Here is a 25,285-nt window from a genome sequence, read left to right as displayed (position 1 = left end):
ATCCCACCCAGGCCCTACCCCCATATCCCCACATATTTTCCCACTAATCCCTCTAACCTACGTATCCCAGGACACTAAGGGCAATTTTTGCATAGCCAATCAACCTAACCTGCACATCTTTGGACTGTGGGAGGAAACTGGAGTACCCGGAGAAAACCCACGCAGACACGAGGAGAATGTGCAAACTCCACACAGACAGTGACCCAAGCTGGGAATCGAACCCAGGTCCCTGGAGCTGTGAAGCAGCAGTGCTAACCACTGTGCTACCGTGCCGCCCTATCTATAACCTTCTAAAATAAATATAGATTAGCTACTAACTAATTAACCAAATCTTGTTTGATTTGTATTACTTTGGAGCTTGTGAATTGGTTTCTTAATCATTAGAAGATAAGAGAAAGGAGCAGGAGTAGACCACATGGCCCAGTGAGTCTGTTCCACCATTCAGTATGATCATGGTTGATCTTGGACTTCCAACTCCGTTTTCCTGCCCGCTCCTCATAACTCATGATTCCCTGAGAGACCAAAAATCTGTCTATCCCAACCTTAAATGTATTCAACAATGGAGCATCCACAACCCTCTGGAGAAGAGACTATCAAAGATTCACTACCCAATGCATTACAAAAGTTCTCCTACTCTCAGTTCTAAATGATCAGCCCCTTATCCCGACCCAATAAAAATAAGCTCTGTGTCCACTCTATCAAGCCCCTTCATAATTTTATAGGTTTCCATGAGATCGTCTCTCATTCTTCCAAATGTTTCAAGCCCAATTTTCTCAGCCTCCCATCATAGGACAACCTCTTCATCCCAGGGATCAATTGAGTGAAACTTTGCTATATTGCCTCCAATGCAAATATATCCTTTATTCAATGTGGGGGCCAAACCTGCACACACTCCTCCAGATGCAGTCTCACCAAATTCTGACAAGCCCCTCTGTATCCTCCCCACAGCTTACTTTGCCGCCTCGTTCGGCATCATTAGTAAATTTACCCTAGTAATCTGATCTGGTGTTTCAATTTATCTTGAGTTTAACACTTAATTCCTGAAACTAAAAAGTTATATTCAAATAATGAGTTATGAGCTAGATGTTCACAACACTGATCAAACCTTGATGATTTTAAACACTTTCTTCAAATTAGCTCTGACTTTTTCTGCACCAAGGAGAACATCCATGTCTATCTAGTCTATCTCCATTACTATAACCCCTCACCCCTGGAATCATTCTGGTCACTCCCTTTTTCACTCTTCCTTCCAAAAGCATGGTGCCCAGAATTGGACACATTGCTCCAAATAGGTTTGCAGTAGTGTTTGATATAGTTACCAAAATTTCTGAACTTTTGTACTTTATCCCTCAGAAACCTGTGCATAAATACCCCCATTCCCCTCACCAGCTTAAAAATTATATAATTTGACATTTATTTTCTCCATTTGTTTCCACCAAAATGTATCTCCTCACATTTTTCAGTGTCAAACTTCTTCAGTCATGTGTTCGCTCTTTCTGCCACCCTCCTTGTGAAGTCACTTCCCAATTTCTTCACTGTGAGCTAGATTTCCAAGCTTCTTGTCATTTGTAATTTTTGAAAAGGTGCCTCCCTCCCCAAGTCCAAGTCATCTGCGTAGATCAAAAACAGCAGTGTCCCCGATACTGAACCTTGGGGAAATCCGCTGTATATCTCCTTCCAGTCTGAAAAACAATCTTTCAGTACATCTGTTTTCTGTCACTTCTGTATCTATGTTTCTAATCCCCTTTCTCACCTGTGCTTCAATTTTGGAAACAAGCCCAATATGTAGTACTGTGTCAAATGCTTTTGAAAGTTCATGTACAAAACATCATTTGCACTACCCTCAACCATTCTGTTATCTCATTGAAAACTCCATCAGGTTAGTCAAACATTATTTTCCCCGAACAAATCCTTGATAAAGGAGAGTTATCAGTCCAAACTTGTCCCATATGACTTATTCTTTCTTCCTGGATTATTAATTCCAAATGATCCCCACCAGTGACATTAAACTAATTGTCCTGAAAGTGTCAAATTTACCTTTGTATGAACGGGGGTCTAATATGTTCAATCCCCCAGTCCTTTGACACCACTCCTATATCTAAAGAGGATTGTCAACATCCTTGAGGGTTGCCACTGACCAGAAACTGAACTGGACTAGCCATACAAATACATAGAATCTCTTCAGTGCAGAAGGAGGCCATTCGGTCCATTGAGTCTGCACTGACCACAATCCCACGCACAATTCCTGTCACCTCACATATTTGCCCTACTAATCCCCTGACACTAAGGGGCAATTTAGCATGGCCAATCAATCTAACCTGCACATCTTTGGACCATGGGAGGAAACTGGAGCACCTGGAGGAAATGTGTGCCGACACGGGGAGAATGTGCAAACTCCACACAGACAGTGACCTAAGGCAGCAGTGCTCACCACTGTGCCACCATGCCGCCCCAAATTCTGTGGCTACAATAGCAGATTAAAGACCAGAAATCCTGTGGCGAGTAACTCAACTCCTGCGCCCTCCGCCACCACCATTAAAGACTTCCTGCAATCTGCAAAGCACAAGACGACAGGAGAATGATGGAATACTCTCCCTTTCATTGGATGAGTGCAGTTCCAACAACACACAAGATGCTTGACACTATCCAGGACAAAACAACTTGATTAGTTAACACCCAATCCACAAACATTCACTCCCTCCACCGATGGATGGTGTCGAAAGACAATGTGTACCATCTGATATTTGCGTTGAGGGACAAGTTTTATCTTGCATCTGTGTGGTTATTTGATAATAAAGGGTCCATTGTAAGCCAGTTCTTCTGATGCTCTTTGTCTCAAAATCCAATCAATCGCAAACAAGATCGGAATAATGACATCAAACAGCAAGGCTGTTTGGATGCACTGTTGGCCACCGTTATTAGTACATCTATCCCATCAGTCAAATTCTGTTTATTGTCACATACTGGTGGAAGGGATTTGAACATTGAGAGAAAAAGAATGTGGAGATAGATGTGCCATAAACTCATGGCCCTTGGCTCGGTTCAGTGTTAGAGGTGTCAGTGAGCCATTCACTCCGTTGCGCAGGTAAAATGAGTTGAAATTAATACATCCTTCATCAATTTAAATAATGACATTCAAACGTTAACCTCAAATAAACTGTGTGGGTGATTGTTTGCTGTGCAGGTGAAACTTTTTCACATGTTGGATTGAAATGATGAGAAAATGTAAAGTTTATGAAAAAATGTCTTTGAAAGTTGCTCGTCTATTCATAAAGCTACATACGTAAACAAACAGGCTTCAATAATGCAAGTCCTAAATCTACTGATATACATCTACATACACTGACAAATATATCGGCCAGAATCTTACCATCGTTCACGTCAGCAGGATTTTCCCATCCTGCCACAGTGAGCGGAGATTTGGCCGGGCGCCAAATTCTCCGACCATTCTGCAGCGGGAATTTCAGGACAGATCGCACCCATAGGTTTCCCTTGCAGTCTTTCCCAAAATTTTACATTATATTCCTGATTCTATTTATGCAATAGTTCTACAAATTTGCACATTTATATGTGACCATTCCAAAATTGTAAACCAGCAAAGAGTATCGAAAAGACATAATCTAATCTAACCCAGTGTAATAACTCCACAGAAGCGAAAGTCTGTCACCAAGTTACTTTATTTACACCATACATCTGTACACAGCCAGCTCTCCAGTTGCTCCCAGCAAAATACAGACTGGGAGTCTGGTACACCTGTTTTAAACAGGGAGCATGAGGCTCCCTGATTTAACCATCAATTAGGACTCATCGGGTATCTCTTTCAGGTACCAACATAATAAATGAACTCAAATTAACTTAAGGACAAATTAAAAGGGGAAAAGCCCGAACAAAAAACAAGGTCGAAAGGAAACTTAAAACATTAAATCAAAAGGTGACTATCAGAGTCGATAATACATCCCAGCCCCCGCGGTGCCCAACGGGCGTGGAAGATGTCAACTGCGCCCGTGGACACCGCATGCTCCCTCTTCAGGGACACCTGGTCACGAACGTAGGCTCATTAGGTATGTCTTTTCACACCAACCAAATAAACTAACTCAAATTAACTTAGGGACAAATTAAAAGGGGCAGCTCCCCAAAAACAAGGGGGAACAGCCCGAACCAAAAACAAAGTCGAAAGGAAACTTAAAAACATCAAACCAAAAGGTGATTCTCAGGGTCAATAATACACCCCAGCCCCTGCGGTGCCCAGTGGTCGTGGAAAGCGTCAACTGCGCCCGTGGACACTGCATGCTCCCTCTCTAGGGACACCTGGCCACGAATGTAGGCTCATTAGGTAGTTCATACCAGCAAGCCAACCTCATTAGCCTGGCTGAAGTCATCACACTCAGCCTTTCTTCATGATTATTGATTTTTTGCGTGAAATCATCTAGTACATGTTGCAGGAGCTCAAAGTTTTATATCACAAGTCATATTATACATTATAACGTCCATTCCTTTTCATGCATATCCTGTGAAAAGTGTACAACAATGAGAATGTACCATCCGTGTCATAATATTTTCTTCATGTAAAATAAATTTGTAATTATAAATGCAGAATTCTTAATCGTACCAATGCACAATATTCATTTTTCAGAAGTTAATTTTGAGGGGGGCGGAGGGAGGGGGGTGATGTGGAAGGAAACAGGCTGAAGGTTTGTCTGGGATGCAACAGCCCTGATCCACTCGGATAAGCATCTGATAACTACCCAGTGACTGAACTCCCTCCAATCTCCCCAGAATCATGGTGAATTTGAATAATTCAGAATGGGATTTGAATCGGTTCCTGATTTTAAGATCCACACAGCAACTCAAAATTTATCTTGCACAGACTATTTTTGTTATATTTTCCCTTCCTTATCTACTTGCTTTAGTTTGACGACACTACGAACCGTGACTGGTACACCAACTGGGTACAGATTAGCCCAGAAACAAGAGGTGTTTTTGCCCTATTTTTAAAAAAAAACACAGCAGTCTTGATTGTTTTATGAACCACTTAATTTAAAGAAAAGTATATATTAAATATAGTTTTTGGCATTACAAAGTGTGCTTTTACGCAGTTTGACTGACAAGTAATAGAACTTGCAGATGTAACATTTTCACATTTTTAATGATAAAATTGACACATTGTAGCCGCTGATGTGACTCAAGATACAGTACAGTCATTGATGCAGAAGTTCAAGGAGAGTTTTCGAACAAACACGCCAATTGAGATCTCCCACCTCCAGCAGGCACCGCGCAGCACATCCACAGGACGAAAGAAGGGAAGGAGGAATAAAAGTCGAGGTAGGACACACAACTACCTTGTTCGGTATATTTCTGAATCTCCATTTAAGGGAAGAGGTGATGGTAGGTTGGTGGTGGAAGTGGTGCTACTGGTGGTGGTTGAGTGCATGTACTGACAAGCAAACCATCCAAGTTGCTAATTTTTAAAATAAAAAGTATTATAGAAGCTCGAGATTCTCCTGAATCCAAGTCCTCCCCCCCCACACCCGTCGCCGTCTTTCTCCTGCACATTTCGGCTGCGTACTCTCTGCGTAATATGAGTTACATTTCTTCCAGAAACTTTGAATTTAAACATGGGGGAGTTGTGGGGTGGGGGCAACATTTCAAGGCTTTGCAGCAAGGGTTTGGTGGTTTTGTCCTGCACGCTCCTTCTATGCTGGAATCCTTACTCTGAACAGGCTGTGGGTTTCTGCAATAAATACACTGAATTTGATTTTTGCAAAGCAGAATCTTATAAATGGACACACTTCATAGATTTGAAGCTCAGTGCTATTTCTTGGAGCAATATGCTAACTGACACGGATGCATTGAGTATGGGCAGAAATATCAAAATTGTACATGCCCAGCAAGATCTGCATGGATGAGAGAAAGGATGGGCTAAACACACAGGTAAGGGAACCAAAAAAACTATGTGGTATAACAAAGCAGTTAAATTTATGGTTTGTGCCATTGCTGGGCTAGTGCGTTGCAGGTTGACCGTCATAAAAAAATGGGCAAATTTGACAGTCTTTGTGTGAACTCATATATAAGCCACCCTTTAGTTAGTTTCCCAATATGGCAATGCAAGGACATACGGCTCATATCCTCAGGTGTTGGAATACGTGTCCAGGTCAACATTCTTAACACAACTGAAGGTGATTCAAGGGTGTGACCTCCAATGTATCAAAGCTTTTACAAAATTGAGAATGAGAAGAAAAAAATTAATTGCGGCTGCTTAATATCTCCATATCTGTGAAGAACATGCTCCTTATTCATGCCAACCTATGGAATCTAATAGGATTTATCTTGTACTATATAGATCGCACTATTTTGAGGAGGACAACTTAATTGTTGCTTAATTAAAGACAAGACGAGATTAAAGAACCTCGATATGCATGCACCGGATGGTTTAAGATGGCTTAAGGCAGATGTGTGGATTTTAAAACATTCTGAGATATAAATTAATTGAATGTGAACAAATTATTTTTCACAGTTACAAATTCTGTAACTCTGTGGCATAGACTCGAGTTCCGAAGCCAACAAGGAACAGTCACTTGAGCTTTAATTACTCCACACATAAGCTGGTGCAAATGTGGAACAGGGAAGCTGAAAGTGACTAATATTGGAAGTTTGAAGAAGGGTCTGGCTCATTTTTAGACGTTAATGTGGTGAATGGTATTTTTCGAACTTGAGGACCACCCAGATGAACTGCCGACTTTTTTCTTGCATGCGGTGGAAGCCTCTGTCAGAGCCACCTTTAAAAAAATGTACAATTATAGGTGAAAATAGAGGCCATTATTATCAGAAAGTAGTTGCACACGATGACACAGTGGTTAGCATTGCTGCCTCACAGCGCCAGGGACCCAGGATCGATTCCCGGCTTGGGTCACTGTCTGCACAGAGTCTGCAAGTTCTCCCCTGTCTGTGTGGGTTTCCTCCGGGTGCTCCAGTTTCCTCCTACAGCCTGAAAGACATACTGGTTAGGTGCATTGGCCATGCGAAAATTCTCCCTCAGCGTAACCGAACATGCGCCGGAGTGTGGCGACTAGGAGATTCTCACAGTAACTCCATTGCAGTGTTAATGTAAGCCTACTTGTAACACGAATAAATAAACTTTAACATAGCAATATAAAAGTGTACTTTTGTCTTTGGCATTTGATGGAATCTGTTTGCCTGAGATATTTAATGCTAAAAGTTACAGTTTGATTTTCAGTGTGAAATTTTGCCTGCCAGAGTGAAAGTAAGGGAATCACAATTGTTTTCTCCCTGATTTGTTTCCCTTTGCAAAAGTGGAAATATACCTCTATAATCCCATAACACAAGTGTATCAAAAACCAGCACAATGAGAGAAATCCGGCACAACTAATCTCTCAGTTCAAATAAGATGGTTGGTTGGCTGCATTTTGATGACAGCTACACACTTTTTTTATTTCTGATTGGAGAAAGAATGGTCCAAAAGATTCTGATGAAGACATTGTGAAGTAAACGCGATAGAGAACTTGAAACTATGGGCCTGATTTTATCAAAACTTTGCGCCCGTTTTCGGGCGCGAAATTGTGGTAAAGTTGGGTGTTGGGCCTATACCGTGATCTGCACCCGATTCCGTGCAGATCACGGCTTTACCGACACCCGATTCAGGCACGGTTCCGGCCCATGCCCGAATCGGGCGGCCCGACTATTTAAATGCATTTGCATGCATTTAAATCGACTTAATGAACCGCGCGCCCAACTACCGCCAAATCCCACTTTATCGTCTTCTGGCCCAATCCACGTCCGCGCTGTTACCGACCTGCAAGAGAAAAATCTGAAGTCGCCCCTGCAGCCTCCGAAGAGCGGGGTTAGAGACTGAAACGTCTCTCTGACCCAGGTCATCTTCTGGTCTGAGTGGGAGGGGGTGGGAAGAGGAGAGGGGGTGTGACGTCTCATCCCCTGGGGGTGGAGGAGGGGGGGCGGGGAGAGGGGAGCGGGTGTGACGTCTCATCCCCTGGGGGGGGGGGGGGGGGGGGTGGGACGTCTCATCCCCTGGGGGGTGGTGGGGGGGGGTGTAGCGTATCATCCCCTGGCGGGGTGGAGGAGAGGGGGTATGGCATATCATCCCCTGGGGGGGAGGGGGGGGCTGGAGAGGGGGTGTGACGTATCATTTTCTGGTCAGTGGGGGGGGGGGGGGGTTCCGCTGCCTGTCTGCGGCCGATCCCTCCTGGCACCATCACTGGTACACTACCAGCCACAGATTACTCTTCCCTGCAGGTTCGAGAGAGTGGGAGAGACGGCTGTGGCTGTTAGTGTACCAGCGATGGTGCCAGGAGGGATCGGCCGCAGACAGGCAGCGGAACCACCCCGACCAGAGGATGAGACGTCACACCCCCTCCCCTACATCCCCTTGGGGGGGGGGGGGGGGGGTGGACAGTTAGGAGAGGGGATGTGAGGGGTAGGAGAGAGGGTGTGAACGATCATCCTCTGGGGGGGGGGGGGTGGAATCGGTCACACGTCCTCTCCACCCCTCCCCTCCCCCAGGGGATGATCGGTCACACCCCCTCCCCTCCCAAGCCCACCCTGCCGACCAGAGGATGAATGTCAGAGAGCCGCTCTCTCCACTTTCTGCTTTTTTTTTTGCGCCCGGGCGCGCTGTCAGATTTTTTCGAATTGCGCGTGCGCAGTTCAGAGCTCCGATTGGTCCGCCAGCACTAAGCCCTGCCCACAGTGCGGATCGGGCCGGAGCTGGCAAAACGCGTATGGGCGCGCTGGAAAGAGGATTCCAGGCGCGGATCTATTTGACGCCCAGATCCGGCACTTAGACTCAAAATGGTAAACTTTCCCCCCTATGGGTCATGACTAACTGTTAACTAGTGATGCGAAGTTGGGTAGACTCATTGTAGATGGTGAGGTAGGAAGTTAGAATTTGGTGTTTGTAAAATTGTAAATGCTAGGGGGGGAAGGCATTGTGTGGTCCCGTTAAAAAGTGGTGCTTTTTCTGTACTAAGAAATTTAAAATGCAAGCACATAAAAAGCCCCAACTGAATATTGACCTCTAATATTATGTGCAGTTTTGGTCTCCTTTTCTGAAGAACGATGTTTATGCTCTTGAGGGAGTGCAGTGAAGGTTTTTCAGGCTGATTCCGGCGATGGTGGGACTGATGTATGAGGTTAGGATTGTTTTCGCTGGAGTTCAGAGGGGGGATTGCGTAGAGATATATAAAATTCTAACCACACTAGACAGGGTAGATGCAGGGAGGATGTTCCCGTTGGTGGGGGGGAGTCCAGAACCAAGGGTCACAGTCGGAGGCTTCGAGGTAGACGATCTAGGACGGAGATGAGGAGACATTTCTTCACCTAAAGAATTCGTTACCATAGGAAGTAGTTGATGCCAAAACATTGAATGTATTCAAGAGGCAGTTGGATATAGCACTTGGAGCGAATGGGATCAAAGGTTATGAGGAGAAAGCAGGATTAGGCTGTTGAGTTGGATGATCAGCCATGATCGTGATGAATGGTGGAGCAGGCTCGAAGGGCAAAATGGCCTTACCCTGCTCTTATCTTCTATGTTTCTATGAAACATTTGTATCGAAAGGCCAAACAGCAGTTTTACCAAGACAACAGGCTTTTGACTTTTTTGAATTTAGCCAATCAGGCACTTGAATCAGGCACTTAGATGCCAAAAACCTATTAAATTTAAATCTGATGATTCTGACAACCTGGGACCAATCCTATTGTGGAAAATATTGATATGTCTTCAAAGTATAAAAGAAGGGGGCAGCAGGGCAAAGAGGGTAGAGCAACTGCCACCTGCCAGAGTTAACAGCTCACAGTTCTCAGCTCTTAACTCTCTGTGTCCAGAGAGAGAGAGAGAATTGCTGGCTGTCATAGCTTCATCAATGTCTTCGAGAAAGCACCATCTAGATGGGAAAAGTACTAAAGAAGAAAGAAGTTTCAGATAGAAGAATCAACAGAGAAGGCCCAGAATATTGCGAAAGGCACAAAACCTGGTTGTAATTTAGAGAGTGACTAAATTCTATTTTGTTCATGAGTGGAAATTGTGTTTATTTGAACAGCATCCCATTAGAATCTTTTATTCGAGAATAGTTAATAGTTAAAAGGGATTTATTCGGTTTGTTAATTTAGTTAATTTGCTCACTGTTAGATAAATTGTTACATGTTGATTTTGGAGTGAATGTCAGGATTTGGTTAGTATTTAACCATTAGAAGTTGAAGAGCAGGTCACACCACTTTACACACACTTTGTACAGATTATAGGGTGAGATACTCCTCTTTGGGGATTTTGGTGTTAGTTCTCAGAGGGGATCAACCCTTGCTTTTTAACACTAGCTACATCATCAATCTTGGATATAACAACTTCAAATAGTGCTGCAAGTGAAACCTTCAAAAGCAAGGGGAAGATATATTGGAAATTCATTCATTCATGGTTGATGGAAAGAATGATCACCAGAGATGAGTCTGTTCCCTGTTGCACAATTCTAAGAATTCACCAATTTGAAGAGTACTTACATAAATCAATAGGCAAGCTGGTATGAATTTCACTGTACGTTGATTTTCTTTTTTGTGCCTACATATATTTTGACGTCTACTGTAAACCCATTGCAATGATAAAAGACTATAGGATGGACTGGATACATATATTGATTGAGTTGCAATATTCAGTAGCTTCCTTTTTGGGGAAAACAAATGAACAAAAACTATCCTCACTTCAAGATCTAACAGCAGTTACAAGAGTGTTGAAAGGTGTTTAAGCATTAATACCTTGAAAGCACCCTGCTCATGCACTTCATCCCTGTCTGGACTGTATGAATTCTTCTGCCATAACCTCAAGGTAATTTGGTCCTGTCATTCTCTCCTTGAGTACTGAGAGACCTTTTTGAGATATTTCAGGGCATTGCAAAGAACCTTGGAGTTTCTAAATGATTGGCAGCAAAGAACTGCTGAATACCCTTCATGCTAAATTTCAGCTGTACCGGAACTGCAAAGAAGGTCCATCAGGATGTTGCCTGGTCTCGAGGGCGTTGGCTATGAGGAGAGGTTGAATAAGCGCAGATTGTTTTCACTGGAAAGCAGGAGGCCGAAAGGAGACCTGATAGAGGTCAAAGAATTATGAGAGACATAGACCAGGTGGATAGTCAGAGGCTTTTTCCAAGGGTGGAAATGTTAATTACAAGGGGGCACAGGTTCAAGGTGAGAGGGAGGAAGTTTAAGGGAAAGTGGTGGGTGCCTGGAGAGCGCTGCCAGAGGAAGTGGTGGAAGCAGGCACATTAGCAACATTTAAGAGGCATCTGGATGGGTACATGAATAGGGAGGGAATAGAGGGATACGGACCAAGTAAGGGCAGAAAGTTTTTTTTTAGTTTAGAACAAAGAACAAAGAACAAAGAACAATACAGCACAGGAACAGGCCCTTCGGCCCTCCAAGCCCGCACCGCTCTCCGGTCCAGGATTGATTTAGTTACAGCATCATGACTGGCACAGGATTGGAGGGCCAAAAGGCCTGTTCCTGTGCTGTACTGTTCCTTGTAGCCATACCTTCTGCAACTTGAACCTGCCGAACTAGCCATGCTAAATACCTCAGAGTCGTACAGAAATGACAGACCTAAAAGCCGCCTTTTCATTCCACAAGGTAGCAAAATATTTATGTCCATACAGATAATACAATAACAAAACACAAAAACACCAGGGAGAACAAGAGAGGCACTACCTGATTTTTTTATAAAGGCTCTATTTCAGAATGGGAATGTGCAATCTTGCATTGTAGTAAGTTCTTCAGGGCCGTAGCAGGTTAAATATAGGCAAGATGTTTCCCTTGGCTAGGGAATAACAAGTGGTCACAGTCTCAGAAAAAGCGGTTGAGCGTATAGAGTCAGATGAGGTTCAAAGTGTTGTGGGTCTTCAGAATTCTCTGGTGTCCCCTCATGGTTTCTCTTGGTGGGAGAGATCCCACCACCACCCGTTCGCTGGTGGTGGGATCTTCTGGTCTCGCTGCTGTCAATGGGAATTCCCACTGAAGCCACTCCACGGTGCTGCAAAAACCCATGGCAGGGATTGTGCCGCTGCTGGCCCGACCAGAGAATCCTGCCGGTGTGGACGGCTGGAGAATTCCAGCCCCTATCTCAGAGAGCTGTGGCTGCTCAGTCGCTGGGTATATTCAAGACAGACGTCAATAGATTTTACACACACAGGATTTTAAAGGTTATGGAGATAGTGCAGGAAGAGGGTGTTGAGGCAGAAGATCAGCCATGATCTTACTAAATGGTGGATTGGATTCGATTCCTATTTCTTTTCTCTCAAACAATGTTAAATCCTAGGACTTGACAAACATTCACCCATCTGCGGAGATGGAACTCCAGCCTCATGTCTGCCAATGAGGAAGACAATCCTTCACACATTCTGATTCTGCCCAAAGCCCCAGCCCATTGATCGAGGTTGTTGTGTGCCATCTGAAGATCACCATCCCTCTGCATGACGACCTGTGCCTGAACATGGGCAAACTCTTGTGCTCCTTCCCAATGACAGCTGTAGCGGGTCTGTTTCCTTTACTCCACGCACAGGCTGGTATCGGTGTATAGCGATACCTGTGGGGTCTCTTTCCAGTGGGCTCTGAAACTTCAAAGCCGAGGAATGCCGCACTGGGGCAGTTTCCGCCGGAAAGAGCGCTGGGCCAGGCTCACTGTTTATACCTAACCAGTGACCTGGACCTTATTCCACACCAGGTATCCTGACCACCACCAACGCCTGGGCGATTCTCTCTCTCGTTGGTGGAGCAAACGGCCACCCTGTAACCACCTCACTCAGGTAGTTTCCACGAGAGGGAGAAAAAGGGAAACTGCACTGTTTTATCCCTGACCAGTCGTTTCCCCCGAGTGAGCGTTTTCAAGGCGCTCAGATCACCCTTGGTTCTAGACTCCGGATTTACGGTGAGAGCTCTTGAAATTGTGACCCCGCCAGAGTACACGGATGGGAGAACAGAAAAGCAAGACGAACTCCAAACAGGTTTCAAAGTTACAATAATTTATTCAAACAGCAAATCAACCTTCCCAACACCACACCATACAATAATAAAGCTTATCCTTTAAACTATTTTCTATGGGAGGAAACACTATCGGCACAACGTAAATTCTTACTTTTACACAGTCTTATCATACTTAACTTCACTAAACACCACCCCCTTTCAACCCTCATCCTCTACCTTATATCGGGAACTTCAGCCGGCGGAGGTACTTACAACTTTGAGAGCGGCTTTACTTGTCTTGATGCGGATCCGGCTGGCGGGCAGGAGCGGGGACACATGGTGCGAGAGCTGAAGAGCCAAGTGCCAGGAGGAGGAGGCGAAAAGCTAAGAGAGAGAGAGAGAGCGGGCACACATCGAGAGAGAGAGAGAGAGCGCGCGAGCCGTTGCTCGCTTGTCCTTTTTAAACCTCCCCGGTGATTCTCTCACATAAAGCAATTTTTGATCACTGGTAGCTTCGATCGACTGGAACAAAGGGCTGGAACTGTCGGCACCGCCCTTAATCGATATTTTAATGTCTTTTTTAATGTTTTCTGAATCGGCCTGATTGGTATCCCATCAGCGAGATGGATCTTAATGTTTTCCGTGGATGGGCTGTTCTCCGTTTTCATTGTCTCGCTGCTGGGCTATTTACCCCTTGTCTGCTGGCCATGGTTTCTCCTTTGTTTCCTGTTGATTAGATCATCCCTGGCTCGACCTTCTCATTATTCCCAGCCTCTTGCATATTCATGTGGCTGTAAAGATCCACCGACAGGTTTGCGCTTGGGAGTTTTGACAGCCAGCAGGCCATTTTAACAAATTGTCCATTCTCCTTATCCCTGGGTTCTTTAATCATGGAGGATTTGCCCTAAAACTTACACAGCCCACACTTTAGCTGGTGCCTGGAAACTGATGAACCCACCCCTCGCCTTAGCTTGAAACACTATTGGAAATAGCATAAGAACAAAGAAAATTACAGCACAGGAACAGGCCCTTCAGCCCTCCAAGCCTGCACCCACCATGCTGCTTGTCTGAACTAAACACCTTACCCTTCTGGGAATCATATCACTCTATTCCCATCCTATTCGTGTATTTGTCCTGATATGTCTTAAAAGTCACTATTGTATCTGCTTCCACTACCTCACAAGCTTTCGGAGCTCCAAGCCACTTCTTCAGGTGAGTGGGAATTCTGTTCACAAACAGGGCATTTAAAGACACAACCTCAATTTACATTAATAATGGTTGGAATGCGAATACTTACAACTAATCAAGTCTTTAAGAAACAAAACAACGTGAGTGGAGAGAGCATCAAGACAGGCTAAAAAGATGTGTACTGTCTCCAGACAAGACAGCCAGTGAAACTCGGCAGGTCCAGGCAACTGTGAGGGTTACAAATAGTGTGACATGAACCCACTATTTGTAACCCCCACAGGGGTATATATCACCCATATATATCACTGTATGATGTATCTTTTTGTCACACTATTTGTAACCCCCACAGTTGCCTGGACCTGCCGAGTTTCACTAGCTGTCTTGTCTGGAGACAATACACATCTTTTTAGCCTGTCTTGATGCTCTCTCCACTCATGTTGTTTTGTTTCTTAAAGACTTGATTAGTTGTAAGTATTCGCATTCCAACCATTATTCATGTAAATTGAGTTTGTGTCTTTATATGCCCTGTTTGTGAACAGAATTCCCACTCACCTGAAGAAGGGGCTTGGAGCTCCGAAAGCTTGTGTGGCTTTTGCTACCAAATAAACCTGTTGGACTTTAACCTGGTGTTGTTAAACTTCTTACTGTGTTTACCCCAGTCCAACGCCGGCATCTCCACATCATGTCCACTACCTCCCCCAGCAGCGAGTTCCAGGCACCCACCATCCTCTGTGTACAAAACTTGCCTCGTACATCTCCTTTAAACCTTGCCCCTCAAACCTTAAAGCTATGCCCCCTAGTAATTGACTTTTCCACGTTGGGGAAAAAGGTTCTGACTATCCACTCTGTCCATGCCCATCATAATCTTGTAGACTTCTATCAGGTCGCCCCTCAACCTCCGCTCCAGTCAGAGCAAACCAAGTTTCTCCAACCACTCCTCATAGCGAATGCCCTCCATACCAGGCGACATCCTGGTAAATCTTTTCTGTACCCTCTCCAAAAGCCTAAAAAATAATTTGCAAAAAATATGCACTCCACGAGACTTAGTCAGCAAAAAGACTTTGCAAATCATGTTCCTATCCCTGGCTTGCTCAATAATCTCTGTTCACATCAACAATGTCAGCCAGCTCTGCGCCTGGGATATGCTGAACCCCATTTGAACAAGGTTTCTATCAAAGCTCTAGTGACAGGGCCTTAACCCATTGATAGAACAGATAAACATAGCTGTACAATTGCATTCCCTGAAATCAATCTCAAAGTTCGTTTAAGTGTCTTGAAAGGTCAATCACTGTCTTTGCCAAGACTGTGTACTAATATATTTGTCTAACCCAGTGCTCGCACCATTGTCAATGGGTCAGAAGGTGATCACTCAATTCCCACTTCAGTGGTTAAGCTGACAATCTTGTGTTGCATTGCTTTGAAGGCTGTCCTTTGGTTTAGACATTGAACTGAGGCCTCATCTAGTGAGCTCTTTCTCAGCCAATAGCAGCAGAAATTGAATAATTGGTCATTTATCTCATTAATGTTTCTGAGATCCGATTGTATATTAAATGGCATACAAGGTTATGTGACTTCAGAATTTATTGTAAGCGAAGTGCTTTGTGAATTCCTGAAAGATGCGACTCAAATGCAAGACTTTCTTTCACATATATATCACCGTATGATGTATCTTTATATATGAGATATATATTAAAAAATACATATATATATATAAAAAATATATATATAATATCTATCCATCTCATATAGATAGATATATATGAGATGGATAAATAGATAGATCTATTTATCTATGTGAGTTGGATAGATAGATCTATATGAGATGGATAGATAGATCTATATGAGATGGATGGATAGATAGATATAGATATATATATTATATGTATGAGATGGATAGATATATGATATGGATATATATATATGAGATGGATAGATAGAGATATATACATATCACATGTATGCTCCCCGTCATCCAGCTGGGTATGGCTGCAGTTGATTGGTTCCATTCTTATTTACTCAGTCATAATCGGAGAATCACCTGCAATAGCATTTTTTCTCTCTCCTGAACTGTTACCTCGAGTCTCCCAAAGAGTCTGTCCATGGCTTTCATGTATTTGTCATCTACATGCTGCCCATCAACAACATCATTCGGAAAGACTCCATATGAATGCTGACCACACCTTGCTCCACCAATTCTACTTTATCAGACTCTTTCTCTGAACTCCAGTTCTGTAATTTCCTCCATCTAAATGTTGAGAAGACTGAAGCTATTATCGTCTTCTGTCCCCCTTACAAACTTTGCGCCTTTGCGATTGGCGCTCTCTCTTCCCCGACCGTTTGCAATCTTAGGCCGAATGGAGGTGTGAGGGCAAGCAAAATGGCGTGCTGACTCTGTGTACTGATCTGCCACCTCCCTTCCTGATTCTGATGATATTCCCAAGGATGAAGGGAGGAAAGCCAAGTTGCCTGCTTCATTCATTGGATAGCTTGAGGTCATGAGTCAGCTCATTCAGAGCTTGCCTTCAGATCTCCTGAGATTTTCCAGGTGGTGCGGACAGCAGTTGGGAGTTCGCTAAAGCTGACCAGCTACAACCTGGTGGGAACAAGGGCAACAGCACTGAAACTATTTCATTTAATGCCAAAAAGTGGAAATCTGTACAAAACAAAATACTGCAGAGCAGTCATACAATTTTACTAACTAATCTTTTCCAACTCGATCCTGGGTCACAGCACTTCATGGTGATCTTCTCATTTTGCTGCATGTTTGGGCCAGAATGAGGGCCACTTCCCTGGTCTCCTCCCTCTATACAGTGTAGAGGATCAGAGGGACCTTGGGGTCCGGGTCCATAGGACTCTTAAATCGGCCTCGCAGGTGGAGGATGCGGTCAAGAAGGCGTAGGGCGTACTAGCCTTCATTAATCGAGGGATTGAGTTTAGGAGTCGGGAGATAATGCTGCAGCTTTATAGGACCCTGGTTAGACCCCACTTGGAGTACTGCGCGCAGTTCTGGTCACCTCATTACAGGAAAGATGTTGAAGCCATTGAAAGGGTGCAGAGGAGATTTACAAGGATGTTGCCTGGATTGGGGGGCATGCCTTATGAGGATAGGTTGAGGGAGCTTGGTCTCTTCTCCCTGGAGAGACGAAGGATGAGAGGTGACCTGATAGAGGTTTACAAGATGTTGAGGGGTCTGGATAGGGTGGACTCTCAGAGGCTATTTCCAAGGGCTGAAATGGTTGCTACGAGAGGACACAGGTTTAAGGTGCTGGGGGGTAGGTACAGGGGGGATGTCAGGGGTAAGTTTTTCACTCAGAGGGTGGTGGGTGAGTGGAATCGGCTGACGTCGGTGGTGGTGGAGGCAAACTCGTTGGGGTCTTTTAAGAGACTTCTGGATGAGTACATGGGATTTAATGGGATTGAGGGCTATAGATAGGCCTAGAGGTGGGGATGTGATCGGCGCAACTTGTGGGCCGAAGGGCCTGTTTGTGCTGTGGCTTTCTATGTTCTATGTTCTATATACAAATCCCACCCGTCCCCCCGCCCCGAACCTCCCTCAGCCTCTAATTGGGTGGCAGACCTATCTCTACAGTCATTAAGACCCCAACCACATGAAAATTGTGCTCCATGGCATGCTGGTGTCCGGGGTGGTTTTGTGACCTGGAATCGAGCCTCTCTCCCAAATTCCGTCTCTAACAGGCAAATCTGGCCCCAGACATTTTTGACCACAAGATATGTTACGGCCACACATCCACTTCATCACCAAGACTGCCAACTTTCCAATTTCATAATGTGCCTCAATGATTCTGCTCCTGTCTTAGTTCAACTGCTTCTGAAACCTTCATCCAGGCCTTTGTTGGTCTGAGGCTGGTGAATTCCACCAATTTCCTGCACAGTTTCCCAACTTCCACCATCCAGCAACTTGAGCTCATCCCAAACTCTGCTCTCAGTATCCTAACTCACACCAAATCCTGTTCTCTCCTATGTTTACTGACCGAAAAGGCAACACTGAAATTTAAACATTCTCATCCTTGTTTTAAATCCCTCCGTAGGCTCACTCATTCCTATTTCCTGTAACTTTGCTAGGTCTATGGTACTGTCTAAGATCTCAGTGCCATTCCAATTCTGGCCTCTGCAACATTGGTGGATGTGATTTCTGCTGCTTTGGTCCTAAGCCTTGGAATTCCCTCTTTAAACTTGCCTCCCTTTATTATATTTAAATTTTATTTTATTCATTAGTGTTACAAGTTGGCTTGCATTAACACTGCAATAAAATTACTGTGAAAATCCCCTAGTCGCCACAGTCCGTTGCCTGTTCGGGTACACTGAGGGAAAATTTAGCATGGCCAATGCACCTAACCAGCATGTTTTTCGGATTGTAGGAAGAAACCGGAGTACCCGGAGGAAATCCACGCAAATACAAGGAGAGCATGCAAACTCCACACAGACAGTTGCCAAGCTAGGAATTGAACCCAGGTCCCTGGTGCTCACCACTGTGCCACCCTTCTGCCTTTCTCTCTTTATTTTAAGATGCTTCTTAAAGCCTCCTCTGCACCCCCTCCAGTGCAATCACATCATTCCGTGACTGTGACCAATTACCTTTATGGGGCTTAGTGTCAAATTTTGTTTCATAATACTCCTGCAACTTATGATGTTTTACTACCTAAAGTGGTAATTAAATGCCATGTATTGATGTATGTAGCATTCACCTGATATAACATTAACTGCAGTGCATCTGTAATTGCACAGTGGCACAGTGGTTAGCACTGCTGGCTCACAGCGCCAGGAACTCGGGTTCAATTCCTGGCTTGGGTCACTGTCTGTGTGGAGTTTGCACGTTCTCCCCGTGTCTGTGTGGATTTCCTCCCCGGTGCTGGTTAGATGCATTGACCCGAAAAAGGCGCCGGAGTGTGGTGACTAGGTGAATTTCATAGTAACTTAATTGCATTGTTAATGTAAGCCTTACTTGTGACTAATAAATAAACATTTTTACTTTAACTTAAATTTTAAAACTCCTTAATACTTTGAGGATATGGATTGAGGATTGGTAAGTTTAACTGTGATGAAGAAGGTGATTGCCATTACAGTTTCTAAGTAGCAATATTACAAAAGCAACCTGGCGTCATTTGTAGTATCTGAATCATAAAAGTTAATTACATAAATAATGCAAGATGTTTCCATCTCTCCAAGTCTTGCCTGGAAGTGACTGCACACTTTTTCTTGACCACTGGTCGAGTTTAAATTCAATTCATAAATGGGAATGAAAAGCTAGCCTCAGTAATAGTGACCATGAAGCTATTGTCGTAAAAAGCCATTGGCTTCACGAGTGCCCTTTTGGGGAAGAAACACTGCTGACCTTACCTGGGGTCTGGCCTACATGTGACTCCAAACTCACAGCAACGTGGTTGACCCTGCACTGTCCTCTGAAATGACCTGGCAACCAAGCTGTTGTATCAAATCATTACAAAGGTTAAAGATGTCATGAAACTGGACAAACTACCCAGGCAACGACCGAGGGACCAGAAATGTCAATAGCAAACCCAGTGTTGTCAACCTTGCAAAGTCCTCCATCTGAGGGCTTGTGCCAAAGTTGAGAGAGATGTCCCACAGGCTAGTAAAGCAACATTGTCTGCAAGGTACGATTTGATAGGTATGGATATGTCCCAGACAGCACCCTCACCATCCCTCTATGTCCTGTCCCACTGACTCTCAAGCACTCAAAGCATTTTTTTTTTCCGTTGTTGACTTAAGGTGGAGTATGGAATCATAAAATTAATTAAATAAAATCAAGAAAAAAAAATTATTGAATACTTAGTTGTTTGAATTTTTCTTTTTCTCAAAAAAACTTAATCATATTCAACATTTAAATCCCTCTAGAAATAACTTGTTCTGGAACAAAGGGACCTTGGCGTGTTTGTCCACAGATCTCTGAAAGTGGAAAGGTATGTTAGTAGGGTGGTGAAAAAAGCATATGGGACACTTGCCTTTGCAATCAAGGCTTAGATTACAAAAGCAGGGAAGTCATGTTGGAGTTGTATAGGTGAGAACACAGCTGGAGTACTGTGTGCAGTTCTGGTCACCACATTATCGGAAGGATGTGATTGCACTGGAGGGGGTGCAGAGGAAATTCACCAGGATGCTGCCTGGGATGGAATGTTTAAGTTATGGAGAGAGATTGGATAGGCTTGGGTTATTTTCCTTGGAGCAGAGAAGCCTGAGGGGCGACCTGATCGAGGTGTACAAGATTATGAGAGACATGGACGGAGTGGATTGGAAGCAGCTGTTCCCCTTAGTTAAAGGATCAGCCATGAGGGGATATTGATTCAAGGTGAGGGACAGGAGGTTTAGGGGAATGTGAGGAAAAACTTTTTTTACCCAGTGAGTGGTGACAATCTGGAATGCGCTGCCTGGGAGGGTGGTAGAGGCAGGTTGTCTCACATCCTTTAAAAAGTATCTGGATGAACACTTGGCATGTCATAAATTTGAGGGCTGTGGGCCAAGTGCTGGCAGATGGGATTAGTTTAGGTGTTTCTAATGTGCCGGTATGGACTCGATGGGCAGAAGGGCCTCTTCTATGTTGCATTCTATGAATTATCATTGTTCTATTGTTTTCTTGAGGCAATTCATTGACCAAAGTACACAGAATCATGCTGTTTTAAACACAAGTTACATTCAGTGCAAGTGGTGTAGCTATGAGCTTTTGAGCCGATAGGAAAATCATTGCTCTGACGCCCCTCGGTCGACTCATTGCCATGTTAGGTTTCAGCTAATTGCATTCATTTGTAGGACTTCAAGGAGGCTCTTAATTTTAAGCTGATTCCTTTGGCGTTAGTCGTCTGTTTTAAAAGCTTTTGATACAAGTTATTTTTAATATTTTAAAAACAGACTTTTTGAACACCAATCTGTCTAGCAAATGGTCTGTGTTGCTTTTGAGTCCACTTAATTATTTAACGTCATGCTGGATTGAACGCTCTGATACAGAGTGCTTAGTTTTGATAAAAATAATTTTTAGCTGCTTAAATCAAACTGTAGAAAGGTGTAACTTTTCAATAGACCCTGCAATATTTCTCAAAGCAAGAAATGTTTTTAATAGAATCATAGAATACCTACTGTGCAGAAGGAGGCCATTCGGCCCATCGAGTCTGCACCAACCACAATCCCACCCAGGCCCTATCCCCATAACCCCACTTATTTATCCTGCAGGTCCCTCTGACACAAAGGGACAATTTACGATGGACAAAATGTATTCTGGAACATGTTATGTATGATATGACAGCTGGATGATTGGTTTTGCATTAGGTGATATGCAGATGAGATTGAAGCAAAGTTAAAATTCTTATCCGCGGCCAAGATATTTCGGTTGGCAGAGTTTTCCTTCCTGTCACCCGAGTAGTTGGTAGCAAACACATCCCTGTCCTTGCGGTTGGCCCACTATCATTGTGCTCCACCGAGCCTGAATTGGCTGGAGCATCAGTTAGAGGAGCATCTGCCTCAAGAGACCAGCCAACCAGTCAGTCTGATTGTCCAGCAGCTCTCGGGACACTGCAGCGCCAAAAGATGCAGTGGACAGCACAGGGACTGCAAGCCATCCCCAGAACGTCAATCTGGAGATTCCACGACCAGCTAAGTTTTGGCGATCTCAAGACAGGGAGGGTAGGTGAGGTGTGGGGGCATAGGTGAACCCAGGGGGGGTTGGGATGTTGGCGGACGGGGAGGAGGGAGCCCCCCTCTGCAAGGATCTGATCTTTTGAGGACACTTGATGTTAATAGGAGGTTGCTGACGGAGGCATTCCCCACCCTCTCTCCCTGCCTCCAACTTCCTGCCTGAGGCCTAAACAGGGTTAATTACTGACCCCCCGCCACCCCACCCCCTCCACGCACCCCCTCCACTGCCCCTGAACCGCTTCTGCCAGCTTGAAAATTAAGGCTGGGAGGGAAATGGCCCTTAAGTGGTGAATAATTGAGGAAAGGGTGAGGCAGCTGACCTAGACCTTACTCAACTCACTGTAAAAATATGGAGAAGTATGGGCAGTTTGGAACCCGTTGGGAAGATGATCCAAAAAAACGTTACGGTCACCCCTTGCCTATAAACCCGTCAGCAAGGGAACGTAAAATTCTGCCCCTTGTTTTCCAGTTCCTCCTTGGACTTGCCACTCCTTATCTGTGTAATCCCCTCAATCCTACAAGCATCTGGGATATCTGTGCTCCTCTAATTCTCACTCCTTGTGCATTCCCAATTGTAATTACTCCACATTGTTGGGTACACCTTAAGTTGTGGAGGCCCTGAGGACTGGATTTGCCTCTGTACACGTCTCCTTCTGACAATCCTTAAAACCTACCAGTTTGACCAAGCTTTTGGCCATCTGACCCTTATGTGGCTCGATGTCACACTTGGATTTATAATGCACCTGAGAAGCACCTGACAATTCTTTTCATGAAAGGTGCTATATAAATATAATTTATTGTTGTTGAATAGAAACCTGACTTAAATCTTCTCAAACATAATACAACTTTAGACACCCAGAACAAAGTCTATGAGCGGGATTTTATGGTCTCACTCAGGCAAGACCGGAAATTCCCGTCCGAGGTCAACAGAGATTTCCGTTGTCGGATCCTCACCCGCTCCGATTCTGTGGCAGGCGAGGTGGTAGGGTTCTGGCCTATCTGTCTGCTTCGGTTTACCTCAAGCTATCGGTTGTTAAAATTGAGATTTGTCAAAGTATTTTTCAGTTTCTTACCTACCCTGGAAAACCTTTGAGAATCAAAGTCATTCCAAGTCCATAGATGGATTTTTAAAGGTGTTTTCCTGTACAATTACAGGATTGGTAATAAGCTTTGATGTGAAAGGCAGATTTGGTTATACCATATTCGGGTTAGTCAACAATGAATTTATGAATTTGTTACATCTAACACATGATGGAAATCTTTGCCTCTTCGGAGTGAAACACATCTTTGGGACAAGTTTGGATTTAACTTTGAGGCATCCTTCAGCTTGCAGAATATTTGAATATGAAGTATATTATAACATCACCATTAATGTGAATGTAAGCCTATTTGTGACAATAAATAAACTTTAACTTAATGTGTGAAGGTTTTTTCTCTTCACCTTATAAACACTCATAAGAACCATCATTTTTTTTGCCAGAAATGCTGCATAGCAAAATCTTCTCAAAAATGTTTTACTATATTGCTACACATAAGCAGAAATAAAATCTGAACACACTCGTGCAGAAGAGCTGTTATGTTTTCAGTTATTTTGCATTGCACTTTCCACATGGCAGGCACAAGAAGAACCAATTTGGAATACTGAGAGTCATCCATTCTTGGTTATTTCTGATTGCCTTTGTTGATATTTTTGCTGATGAAGCTTTGAGTTCAAGCCCAGAGACTCTCCTGTTCTGAGTAATGCAAAACTACTTCGCCTGTAATTTCATACATAGAATCTACAGTGCAGAAGGAGGCTGTTTGGCCCATCGAGCCTGCACCAACAACAATCCCACCCAGGTCCTGTCCTATCCCCATAACCCCACATATTTACCCTCCTAATCCCCCTGACATTAAGGGGCAATTTATCATGGCCAATCAACCTAACCCGCACATCTTTGGACTGTGGGAGGAAACCGGAGCATCCGGAGAAAACCCACGCAGACATGGGAAGAATGTGCAAACTCCACACACACAGTCGCCCAAGCCGGGAATCGAACCCAAGTCCCTGGCGCTGTGAAGCAGCAGTGCTAACCACTGTGCCATCGTGCCTATTTGATGCAATACTTTAAATCTATTGGGATTGTTATTCTTGGGGATGGTCACAACTGAGGGAAACTTTTTGAACCATACAATCCGAGATGTCTTCTCACAAGATAATGGACATTTGGAACAGTCGATGGGAAGCTGAATGGTTCAAGTACAATTGACACATTTTAAGATGGCAACTGCATTGACAACGGCTGAAAAGATGGATTGGACACACGTTGTGGTTTCATACAAGTTGAACACTCATTGCCCACCTTATACTCCCTTCCACCTTCTTCCATTGGGAAAAAGATACAAAAGTCTGAGGTCACGTACCAACCGACACTAGAACAGCTTCATCCCTGCTGCTGTCAGACTTTTGAACGGACTTACCTTGCATTAAGTTTACCTTTCTCTACACCCTGGCTATGACTGTAGTACTACATTCTGCACTCTCTCATTTCCTTCTCTATGAACGTTATGCTTTGTCTGTATAGCACGCAAGAAATAATACTTCTCACTGTATACACATGTGACAATAATCAAATCATTGTACAATGATTTTGTTATGAATATCTAATGTTGGGGGTGCATGCAGTGAGCTAAGGAATGCACTTCTTTGGTAACCAAACATGAAAGAATATAGAAGTGAGATTACCAAACAAGACAAAGTATATGTAATCGCGGGAAGAGATACTATCTCATGATCTTGCTCTCTTATAGACCTCATGGCCAGATGAAACTACAGTTTGATGAGTGGGATTCTCTGGCCTTCAAGCTGTCTGTTTCTTGGTGGCGTGCCATTCACTGGCAGCGAGATTTTCTGATCCTGCCACTGTCAATGGGATTTCTCATTGTAGATACCACATGCCACCAGGAAACCCAAGAGTAGGGGTGCGCGACTGGCAGAACCAAAGAATCGAGCTGGCATTAATGGCCGGAGAGCTCCGGCCAATGTTTCTTCATAAAGTTAATGCCTTACCTCCCTCAGCGCACTCTCTAAATACTCTTTTAGACTCTGCAGACTCAGTTAGCACCAAAGACCAAAAATGGTATATGGTGGCAGCAAGTAAAAGAACAAACATGGGAAAAGCCCCTGCCATTCCAGACCCAGACTATTTAGTCACTCTTCATAGAAACCCTACAGTGCAGGAGGAGGCCACTCAGCCCATCGAGTCTGCACTGACAACTCTTGATAGGATAACCCTCTCATTCCAGGTATTAGCCTTTGGACTGACTCTAATGTTACTTTAACCTTTTTCAGGTAAGGGGACCAAAATTGTATGCTGTGTTCCAGATGAGGCCTCACCAACACCCTGTGCAAACCTCCCTCTTTTTAAACCCCAACCCCTTTGCAATAAAGGCCAATCTGCCTTAGCTACTTGTTGGACCTGTC

General features: G+C 44.1%; 1 protein-coding gene across 3 annotated transcripts in view; it reads left to right on the top strand.

The window, feature by feature from the left end:
* The window catches only part of astn2 (astrotactin 2), a 1,763,595-nt gene that overhangs the window by 556,570 nt on the left and 1,181,740 nt on the right, over positions 1-25,285 (top strand). For all 3 annotated transcript variants that reach the window (XM_078226657.1, XM_078226658.1, XM_078226656.1), the window contains exon 4: positions 5,170-5,322. In XM_078226657.1, the coding sequence (XP_078082783.1) occupies positions 5,170-5,322 (153 nt within the window). The remainder of the gene's footprint in view (positions 1-5,169; positions 5,323-25,285) is intronic.

The sequence above is a fragment of the Mustelus asterias genome, chromosome 13, assembly GCF_964213995.1.
Source record: "Mustelus asterias chromosome 13, sMusAst1.hap1.1, whole genome shotgun sequence".
In the NCBI taxonomy this organism is placed as follows: domain Eukaryota; kingdom Metazoa; phylum Chordata; class Chondrichthyes; order Carcharhiniformes; family Triakidae; genus Mustelus; species Mustelus asterias.
Note: the sequence above shows the minus strand (reverse complement) of the source record. Positions and strands in the feature narration are given on the sequence as shown.